Below are 10,895 nucleotides of genomic sequence, written 5' to 3'. Positions count from 1 at the left end.
CGACCCCCCCCGCGCCCCGTCCCCCGCCACCCCCTCGCGCCCCGTCCCCCGCCACCCCCTCGCGCCCCGCACCCCCGCGCCCCGTCCCCCGCCGCCCCCTCGGGCTCCGACGCCCCCCCCCGCGCCCCGTCCCCCGCCGCCCCCTCGGGCTCCGACGCCCCCCCCCCCCCGCGCCCCGTCCCCTCCCCGCCCCGCCCACCCCCCGCCCCGGCGGCCTCCGGGCTGCGGGTCCGCCCCGCCCCGCCCCGCCCCGCCCCGCCCCGCCCCCTCGCCGCTCTTCAGTCCGCGGAGCTTTGGGAACTTTCTAGACGGAGCTCAGCCGGCCCCGCGCCTGGCCTCCTGCTCGGCGGCGACCCCCGCGCGGTCCCCAGGCCCGGAGGACCCGCGGCGCCCTCCCACGGCCCCCCACGGACTGGCGGCCCCGCTGCGGTGCCGGCGCGCGGGCCTCGCCCCGGACCCGGACGGGACCCGGGTGCACGCGGCGCCCCGCCGCCCCCGCCGCCCGCGCTCCGGGGGCCGACCCCGAGCTCCGGGCCCCGCGGCGGGCGGGCGCCATGGCGGGGTGCTGCTGCCGGTCGGCCGAGGAGAAGGAGGCGCAGCGCATCAGCGCCGAGATCGAGCGGCAGCTCCGCCGCGACCGGCGCGCCGCGCGCCGCGAGCTCAAGCTGCTGCTGCTCGGTGAGTCGGCGGGGCGGCGGCGGGGCGCACCCCGGGGCCGGCATGGGGGGGACCTTGGGGGATCGACATCGAGGGGCCGGCATCGGGGGGGGGACGGACATCGGGGCGGACATCGGAGCCGGCATGGGGGGGCGGACCCCGGGGCCGGCATGGGGGGGACCTTGGGGGATCGACATCGGGGGCCCGGCATCGGGGGGGGGACGGACATCGGGGCGGACATCGGAGCCGGCATGGGGAGGGGACATTGGGGGACCGACATCGGGGAGGGCAGACCTCGGGGCCGGCATGGGGGGGACATTGGGGGACCGACATCGGGGCCGGCATCCGGACGGGCATCGGGGCCGGCAGGGGGGCCTGCGGGGCGGGCTCTGCCTCCTCGTGGTTCCTGTGGATGGGGTCACGGGGCTCGGGTACCAGGCGCCCCGTCCGTCCGTCCGCTCTGTCCGGCGTCGTGGCACATTGCTCCAGGTGACTTTCCCAGACCCCTCCTCCCCTGCCTGGGAGCGGGGCGAGGGCTGACCCCCGCCCTGCTGGTTTGGCGGAACCCCCGCTGAGGCGCGGGGACGGTGGCAGGGGCCCCCGCCTGGCGCCCTTCAGGGTGCAGCCCTGGCCCGGGGTTCAGCCCTTTCCTGGAGTTCAGCTCTAGCCTTGGGTTCAGCTCTAGCCTTGGGGTTCAGCTCTAGCCTTGGGGTTCAACTCTAGCCTTGGGGTTCAGCTCTATCCCTGGGGTTCAGCTTTAGCCTTGGGGTTCAGCTCTAGCTTTAGGGTTCAGCTCTAGCCTTAGGGTTCACCTCTACCCTTGGGGTTCAGCCCTTTCCTGGGGTTCAGCTCTAGCCTTAGGGTTCAGCTTTAGCCTTGGGGTTCAGCTTTAGCCTTGGGGTTCAGCTCTAGCCTTGGGGTTCAGCTCTAGCCTTAGGGTTCAGCTTTAGCCTTGGGGTTCAGCTCTAGCCTTGGGTTCAGCTCTAGCCTTAGGTTCAGCTCTGTCCCAGGGTTCAGCTCTAGCCTTAGGTTCAGCTCTATTCCAGGGTTCAGCTCTAGCCTTGGGGTTCAGCCCTAGCCCCTGCAGGTGAGCCGGGCGTTGTGCTGTGTCGGGCAGAAGGCCCAGCAGCCGCTCCACCTGTCAGACTCAGAAAACCGACCGGGGCCCCCACTCAGCGCACTTCCCAGATGTGGGACACCTGTCGATTCGTGAATACGGCTCAGCTGTCGCCATTCAGAATGCGGAAGGCAGAGGCCTCAAGGACGTAGCTAGGAGAAAGCAGAGAAGGCTGTACTCAGGCCTGGGCATTGGAGGCCCTTTGTGTTTCATCTAGCATGAGGAGGCCTGGTCTGGGGTTGGAGGCATGGATCAGTAGATAGAGCGCCAATGCTGAGTTCCAACAACAAAAAGTAAGAGAAAAGAGGGCCAGGTCTGATTTTCCCCAAGGAGCGGGAAATCTGCAAGTCCAAGGTGCCGACGCAGACTCCACGCTGCCCCCCCCAAGGCCCAGCTGCAGTCCCCCCAAGCCCAGCTGCAGTCCCCCCCAAGGCCCAGCTGCAGTCCCCCCCCAAGGCCCAGCTGCAGTCCCCCCCAAGCCCAGCTGCAGTCCCCCCAAGGCCCAGCTGCATTCCCACGCCCAGCTGCAGTCCCCCCCCAAGGCCCAGCTGCAGTCCCCCCCAAGCCCAGCTGCAGTCCCCCCCAAGCCCAGCTGCAGTCCCCCCAAGCCCAGCTGCAGTCCCCCCCAAGGCCCAGCTGCAGTCCCCCCAAGGCCCAGCTGCATTCCCACGCCCAGCTGCAGTCCCCCCCCAAGGCCCAGCTGCAGTCCCCCCCAAGCCCAGCTGCAATCCCCCCCAAGCCCAGCTGCAATCCCCCCAAGCCCGCTGCAGGTTCTCAGGAGGTGGACAGTGCCCGAGGGGCCACTGAGTGCTAAGGTCTTGCAGGAGTTTGGGAAGGGGGTGGGGTGGGGCTTCCCCAGGTGGTGAAGGAAGGGACTCTGTCCGTGGGCCCGCCGCCCTTCCAAGTCTAGCCCAGAGCTCGGGAGGAGTGGACAATGCTGGATTGAGTCTGGCCTTACCAGCTATTATCAAGGGAAATAGTTGCGGGGGTGGGGGTGGGGATTGAATGACAGTTTGCTGCCTTGATTGATAGTAGTGAAGGCTTCCCTTGTGTTCCTGCCCAGACTCACCCCCAAGCAAGCAAGCAAACAACACAGGAGTGGACCTGGCTTTGCTGGCGCACTTTTTCTTTTCCAGGGCAGACAGAAACCTAGCTGGTTCTGAACTGCTCAGCTCTGTGCTAGGGTTTGAAGCATGGTGGCTGCAGTATACCAAGAGCTGACCACCCTGCCGTTCCTTCAAAAAAGATACAGTAAGCTGAGCCATTTGCGGAACTAAAAGGCTTGCTTTGGAACTCGCAGTGGGGGAGGGATGTGGGTAAATTGCTTATCTTAAAAACCACGTTTAATCCAGGTGATGTGAAAGCCTTCTGAATTCCAGAACCCCTGCCTGGCTCTTAACGCTCATCTGACCTCCCATGACCCCCTGGAGTCGTGAGCAGCTGGGACTGGCAGGCCTGCCTTCTCAGGGATCATTTTCCTGTGACACACAGTTTCCAAACCTCCTGCCGTTCAGAATCTCAAAGATGGGCTTCTTAAAAAGTTCAGTTTGTTTCTTCTTTTCTTTTCTCTCTCTCCTTTCTTTCCTTCCTTCCTTCCCACCCTCACTTCCTCTTTCTTTCCTTCCTTCCTCCCTCCCTCCCTGCCCCTCTCCTGCCCCTCCCTCCCTCCCTCCCTCCTTTCCTTCCTTCCTTCCTTCCTTCCTTCCTTCCTTCCTTCCTTCCTTCCTTCCTTCCTTCCTTCGGCTAACTTTGAACCATGATCCTTGGATCTCAGCCTCTTGAGTAGCTAGACCTATAGGTGTGGACCATCAGCACCTAGTTCTAGTTTCCTTGATTGTAGCATAGTCTATTTCCTTCTTTTGAGTTGAATGGAGAGTCAGTGACTCCGAAGATAGAAGGGTCATACAGTTTGAGTGGGAAGTTCAACAGGTCTCAATCGTGGGTGGATTACATCTATTGCAGAAGAAACTAGACCCAGAGAAGTTAGTCCATGGCAAGAAATGGTAGATTTGCTCTGGAAGAAACTCTGCTTTGCAATGGGAGTTGGGATCCAGGTCCCAGACAGTGAAGCAGGTGTCTGCAGGGTGCTTCTGGAGGTCAGCAGACCGTGGTGGTGCCGGGACTTAAGGAAAGCGCGATCTGTTTCTGGCCCAGAAAGGGAAAAGCCGCTGCATAGAGGAATCGCAGATGCAGGGGTCACATCTCACACTGGGAGGAGATGTGGAAAAGGAAGGATAAGGCTGAAATTCTTCATCAATTCCTTACATTAAAGTAAGGCAAAAAGGAATTCTGCTAAGAACAGTGTAGTATTTTGTAGAAAGAACATGTCTGGACTATAGCAATGAACTGAGAGGAAGATGGCATCTTTTATTTAGTGTCAAATGAAGCTTGATGTGGTTTTCTTATGGGGCTGAGTATCTCCAACTCTGATAGCTTAACTTTGAAAATATGCCTTGTCTCAGAACTCTCTGGAAAGAAGAGGAGTTGGCATTTAACAACTCTGGTTATATTTGTTTGCTAAGGTTACCATAATCAAATACCAGACTGGGAGACATTTTTTTTTTTTTTTTAACCATTCCAAGGCCAAGATGGAGGTGTCGGCAGGTTTGGCTTCTTGGCTGGCAGATAGCAGCCTTTTTATGGTGCTTTGCGCATCCCCGGTGTTTCTTACTGGCTTAGGCCCTACCCTAAAAGCCTTGCCTTATTTTAGTCCCTTCTTTGACAACTTTGTCTCCAAATCCAGTTAGATTCAGAAGCATCAGAGGTTGAAACTGCAGCATATGGATGGTGACGGTGTGACAGACTTCGGCCCTGAGCTCCGGTGCAGGGTTCCATGTGCGTTCTTAGGCCGGCCTGCCTGGGTTCCAACCCGGACTCTACCTTTTCTTGCTATGGACTTCATCCGCTGGGTGTTTTCCTGGCAGTGAGTGTGTGGTCCGTGCAGGTATCGCTGCTCTACTGAGCATCTTCAGGCACCAGTGAGGCGTCATTTTCCGTTTCAGTTCACCAGTTGTGGGCTGCGTGGCAGTTTGTTCACATTTTTCTGGTAGTGCTTTAACTGACATGTTTGGCTCTGAGATTCTTCTGGGAGCATCTGGTGATGGTAAAGGGTGAGAATCTGGGGTGCTGTGGGGGTACCTCTTAGGGGTAAGGTTACTTTGAGGTTTGTTTGGCATTTTTTTAAACCAGTTTGAGAATTGTGTTCATTATAACATGGATATTAATATGAAAATGGTTAAATGTGGGCTTGGGCCGTTATACGCTGCAGAAAGGGGACCTGCAGGGCTTGCTCTGTGCCGCCCTGCCTCCCTCCAAACGCAGCAGCAGTCCATGGCACGCTCAAACGCTCAAAGACAGGGGCCAGCACCCCTCTCTCCTGCCTTCCAGTGCATATCGACTCTCGGAAATACGGACGGGGACGCACAGGAAACGTCACCCATCACCACATTGTGATTTTTTAGTGCATATAAGCAGTTGTGTAAACAGAGGTATCCTCATGAGCTAGACAAGTCCTGTCAGCCCAGAAAGTTCCCTGTGTTCCTCGGCAGCCATCTTCCTCCGCCAGATCTTTTTTTTTTTTTTTAATCTTATAAGGTAGAAACACTTTCAAGAGAATAAATATATACAGTTAAGAAGATACAAGGAGCAAGTGTGTTCTTTTTGCAATTCACTTTGTTCTCACCAATGAGGACAAAAGGGGATTAAAATGATTGTGCTCGCCTCCGTTTTTCTTGTGTTTGAGGGGAGCTTATTGCATGGTGGTTTTCATCTCTAGCTCCCTTGGGGGGTTTTTCCCCTAAAAATAAGGATAATGTCTTTTATATAAGTACAGCCCAATTAAGCGTCAATAGACGTAACTGTGATATGAGCATTGTGCCTGTCATCTTCCATAAACACGTTATGTCAGTTGGCCCAAGAATGTTCTTGGTGACATTTTCTCATTCGCAGCATGGAGTCCAGTGTGGAGATTTTTTTAGTTTCTTTCATCTGAAACATTTCTATGGCTCTCGTTGCTGGTGATTATTTGGAACAGTTCAGCGCTCTCCCTCCCCGGTACCAATGGATCCGTCAGTCTCGAGACTGTCTGCCTTTCTTTTTTTTTTTTTTTTTTTTTTTTTTTGTCGGTCATGGGGCTTGAACTCCAGGCCTGGGCGCTGTCCCTCAGCTCTTCAGCTCAAGGCGAGCGCTCTACCACTTGAGCTACAGCGCCACTTCCGGTTTTCTGGTGGTTTATTGGAGATAGGAGTCTCATGGTCTCTCCTGCCCGGGCTGGCTTTGAACCACGATCCTCAGATCTCAGCCTCCTGAGTAGCTAGGATTACAGGCGTGAGCCACCAGCGCCCGGCTTGCCTTTCTTATCACTAGAGATTATGACCTCATGTGTATTGCGTGGATGATGTCTTGCATCATCCTGTTTGGTTGCTGGTTTAGGAAGTTGCCCGTTCTATCCATTGTATCATAATTTTGTGGAGAGATTCTTCCTGGCATGCTACAAACACATTGTGCCTTGTGAAGATGCCCTGCTTAATAACCTCTATTTTCAGTTCTGGGGGATGAACCCATGACCTTGTGCATGCTGGGCAAACTGTCTGCCACTAAGCTACAAATGCCCTCTTCCAGTTATGCTGACCTGATCTAGAATCGTCCACATGATGGCTGTGGATGGTTTTCCTGCGTAGTCCTTGACTTCATCCTGCTTGGCCTCTATTCCAAGAGCCTTCCTGATGTCCGGACTCCTCTGTTACAAACTCAGCAAACTCATTTGGTGCTCACATTTTGCCAGATTTGGGTGATGAAGTCCCCTCTAAACTGGCATCCATGATACAGTGGCAGCCCCCAGTGGCCCACCCCCACCCCCCCCCCCCCCCGCACTCCCGTACTTTCTGCAAAACAAGACGCTCCAGGCTCATCCTGTTCCCTCCCATGCAAGCCATCAGCCATGTCTCCAAGGGTCCTGCCGGCCTGCGGTGGAGAAGAGCGTCTTTCCTTTGAAGAGATAGCCAGTGCGCTAATTCCCACCAACTGCCCTTATCTGAAGAGCCAAGTTTCTAGAGCATGTCAGTAGAGGATGAAAACTTTGAGACTTTTTAAAATCTTACAGACTCTGAGCAGTTACAGAGTGGAAAGATCTCACAGCAAAGTACAGCATTAAGCAATTTGAGAAAGCACCTTAACCCTCAGGGTCTCCCCCTCCCCCTCCTTCCTGCCTCCATCTTCCCTCCCTCCTCCCTCTCCCCTTTCTCTTTTTCCCCTTACTCCCTCATTCCCCCTCCCTTTTCCACCTGCCTGCCTGCCTACTAGCCTGCCCACCCTCCCTCCCTCCCTCCCTCCTTCCCTCCTTCCCTCCTTCCTTCCTTCCTTCCTTCCTTCCCTCCTTCCTTCCTTCCTTCCTTCCTTCCTTCCTTCCTTCCTTCCTTCCTTCCTTCCTTCCTTCCTTCCTTCCTTCCTTCCTTGTGCTAAATGTGGGGTTTGAACTCAGGGTCTTGGCATTGTTTTTGTGCTAGGTGAACCACAGCTCCACTTCTGGATTTTTGGTGGTATTTGGAGATAAGAGTCTCACAGACTTTCCTACCAGGTCTGCCTTCAAACCACAATCCTCAAATCTCAGCCTCCTGAGATTAGGATTACAGATGTGAGCCACTGGCACTAGGCTTTTCTTTTTTGTGAGTCCTGGGGCTTAAACTCAGGGCCTGGGCACTGTCCCTGAGCTCTTTTGCTCATGGCTAGCCCTTTCTAGTCTATGTCATCTTTTGCTCCGTTTCCCCCTGCTACCACCTGAATTACAGAGGAAGACTACTACAGGAGCTCCCACTTCTGAGGTCATAGGTGAGTAGCCAGGAAAAAGGATTTTCAGTGAATCGTCATAGCAGAGCTACTGAAGACAGAGGTTGAAGTTCAAACACAGGGACTTTCTTTGGAGGAAAGGATTCTCACCAGGCCATCTAATAGAATTGGTTGTGAATAACGAAGGCTGTGCATGAGCGATCGTCACAGCGGATGCAGTAGGAGCTGTTCCTGCAGGGATGGCTGCCATTGCGTCTGGGTCCCATCCTTTCTCTCTGCAGCATCCTGATGCTCTGGTCTGCTCTGGGTCTTCCTCTGCAGCCAAAGGCTAGGCGTGCACCGCTGTCAGCGCGCCTTCCAGCGCTCCACATCACATCCATGGCTGTGGCTGAGTGCGGATGCCCGAGCCGGGGCCGGCAGCCAAGGCTGCAAACATTGTGAGGGAAAGGAGGTGCACCAGTGGAACTCCAAGGGCTAGAAAGGAAGGAGGGGTGGCAGGAGCCTCTCGAGCAGCCCTAATGTCATTACCAGCGCTGGCCTTCTGCCGACGTGTAAATCCACGGCGCTGCCCAGGGCTCTTGGTTGCAGATCGTTTAAGCAGAAGAATGATTTATTGGCGAGGAAGCAGGGAAGTTGGCGGCGGGGGCGGGGGGGGGGGGTTGGGGGGGACTGGAGAGCAGGCGCGGGAGCCTGGCTGCCAGTTCTGGATTGAAAGCACACCGACAGAAGAGTCTCGCCGGGCTCCACGCCCCTGCCGGAGCTGCTGCTGCTGCTGTCCTGCAGTCTTACACCCCGGCATGGCTGCACATCCCTGGCGATCCACTCCTGTGTGCCCCTGCACTTTGCAAACACTTGTCTAGTTGTAGGCAATTGCCAGGTGGTGGAGGAAGCGATTATGGCGCCGTGGATAGGATCATATTCTTTGGGACCAGACTCACTGACTGTCATCTTGAGGCTCCTTCCCAGTGAGCCAAATGCATCCTGGGATGTGCACGACTTTTTTTCATCCTTTGAGTGAGCATAGCGCATAGGAAGTTTCAGGTAGATGCTGTCATTAGAATCCCACAAAAAGAGTATGCATGCTGGGAGGCGGTGGCTCGCGCCTGTCATCCTAGCTACTCAGGAGGCTGAGAGCTGAGGATCATGGTTCAAAGCCAGCCTGGGCAGGAAAATTTGTGAGATTCTTATATCGAATTTAAATACCCCCAAGCCAGAAGTAGCGTTGCGGCTCAAAGTGATAGAGTGCTAGCCCGGCATGGAAAAGCTCAGGAACATTGCCCAGGCCCTGAGTTCAAGCCCCACGACCGCCAAAGACAGTATTGGTGCGTGTACTTGCGTGGGCAGTACAAAGGCTTGAACTGAGGGCCTTGTGCTCTTGCTTGGCTTTTGTGCTCAAGGTTGGTGCTTTACCACTTGAGCCGCACCTCTGCTTTTGGCTTTTTACCAGTTGATTGACGGTAAGACTCTCCCAGATTTGACTACCTGGGATGATTTTGAACTGCGATTAGCAGACCTCAGCCTCCTGACTAGCTAGCATTATAAGCAGGCGCCACCAATTCCCGGTGAGAATGAGTATGTTAAAGTGTTTAAACTAGTGTCTGGATGCTGGTTGAATAAAATTCTGCTGCCCGTAAACCTCATAGGGAAGAGCCTGGGCTGCTTTCTGGCTTTCCTGGTGTTTCTCCCCCCCCCCCCCCCCCCCCCGCCCCCAGAATAAGATGGGTGCTCAGGTGCTTGACAGTGCTCCTCCTTACCACAAGTCTGCAACAAAGATTGGACATTAGAAAGGGACAAGGAAGTGCAATCTTTTTTAAGAGGCTTGGGCATCGCCAGCTGAAAGAAAAGTACAAGCTTTTTAAAAAAATGGCAGCTTTTTAAAAATTCAGCATCAGGTGTCTATTGTACAGGGCTGTGGGCATTTCACACTTGTATCCTGTTAGCTCAGGAAACTCCCAAAGCCAGCCAAGCAGCACTGTCTCACCGGCTAAAACAGTTTCCCTGGTCTTCACTCTTCTTCCCATTTCAGGGCCGTGGCTGCCCTCCTGCAAACAGGCCCTTCTTCAGGCTGCTTTAAAGTCAGTGTAGATGGTAAGATTGTCTTGCTTAAATCCAGTGTCTTGCCAGGCACTAGTGGCTAACACCTGTAAGTAGCTATGCTTAGGAGGCTGAGATCTGGATTTGAAGCTAACATGGGTAGCAAAGTCCTCAAGACTCTCTCTCCAAAGTATCCAGCCAAAAGCCAGTTGGATGCCTGGTTCAAGTGGCAAAATGCTAGTCAAACAATTGTCGTTTTTTAAATTGTGAAAATACTGTACAGAGGGGTTACAATTACATGGGCAAGATAATGCGTACATTTCCTATCAAGCATTGTAGCCTCTTCCTTTGTTTCCCCTTCCCATCCCCCCATCCCTTCCCATCCTCCCCCCCCCCCGCCCCACCATCCTCCCTGCTCCCCCCCCCACCAAAGTTGTAAAGTTCGTTTTCGACATAACGACTTGTACACCTCATTGTTGCAATGGGTCCACCTGTATCCCTAGTTAAACAATTTGTTTTTTCCCTTCCTCTCCACAAATATACTGACATCAAATACAGAGAAAGCAGGGGTTATACTGTGGGGGAGGGACATACAAAGCAACAAAGAAATAATCTTATAAATGTGTTAGAAACAATCACATGAAAGAAAAAAAACATTTGAATACATATCTTAGGGTTCATTTCCCTAACATCACCTTATCTGACCTTTTCTGCTTGACTCATACATATACTAGATATTGCAAATAAGGGAAACCATGGGACCTATGTTTCTTTGGGCCTGGCTTACTTCACTTAATATAATTTTTTCCAAGCCTTTCCATTTCCTAACAAATGGGGCAATGTCATTCTTTCTGATGGAGGCATAGAATTCCATTGTGTATATATACCACATTTTCTTGATCCATTCATCTATTGAGGGGCATCTGGGTTGGTTCCATATCTTAGCTATGGTAAATAATGCTGCAATAAACATAGTTGTGCTGGTAGCTTTAGTGTGGTCTTGTTTGTAAACATTTGGGTAAATGCCCAAAAGTGGGATTGCTGGGTCATAGGGGAGCTCTATGTGGAGTCTTTGAGGAACCTCCATACTGCTTTCCAAAGTGGTTGAACAACTTTACACTCCCACCAACAATGCAGTAGGGTTCCCTTCTGTCCACATCCCCTCCAGCATCTGTTGTTATTAGAGTTCTTGATTATAGCCATTCTAACTGGGGTGAGGTGGTATCTCAGTGTTGTTTTGATTTGCATTTCTTTTATGGCTAGGGAGGTTGAGCATTTCTTCCTGTGTTTATTGGCCATCCTT

At 54.0% G+C, this 10,895-nt stretch overlaps 1 protein-coding gene across 3 annotated transcripts in view; it reads left to right on the top strand.

Moving 5' to 3' along the window:
• Positions 1-425: 425 nt before the first annotated feature.
• The window catches only part of Gna14 (G protein subunit alpha 14), a 139,758-nt gene continuing 129,288 nt past the window's right edge, over positions 426-10,895 (top strand). For all 3 annotated transcript variants that reach the window (XM_070035789.1, XM_070035790.1, XM_070035788.1), the window contains exon 1: positions 426-678. In XM_070035789.1, the coding sequence (XP_069891890.1) occupies positions 555-678 (124 nt within the window). In that variant the 5' untranslated portion in view covers positions 426-554. The remainder of the gene's footprint in view (positions 679-10,895) is intronic.

Source organism: Dipodomys merriami, unplaced genomic scaffold, assembly GCF_024711535.1.
Source record: "Dipodomys merriami isolate MVZ:Mamm:240054 unplaced genomic scaffold, mDipMer1.0.p SCAF_26, whole genome shotgun sequence".
Classification (NCBI taxonomy): Eukaryota; Metazoa; Chordata; class Mammalia; order Rodentia; family Heteromyidae; genus Dipodomys; species Dipodomys merriami.
Note: the sequence above shows the minus strand (reverse complement) of the source record. Positions and strands in the feature narration are given on the sequence as shown.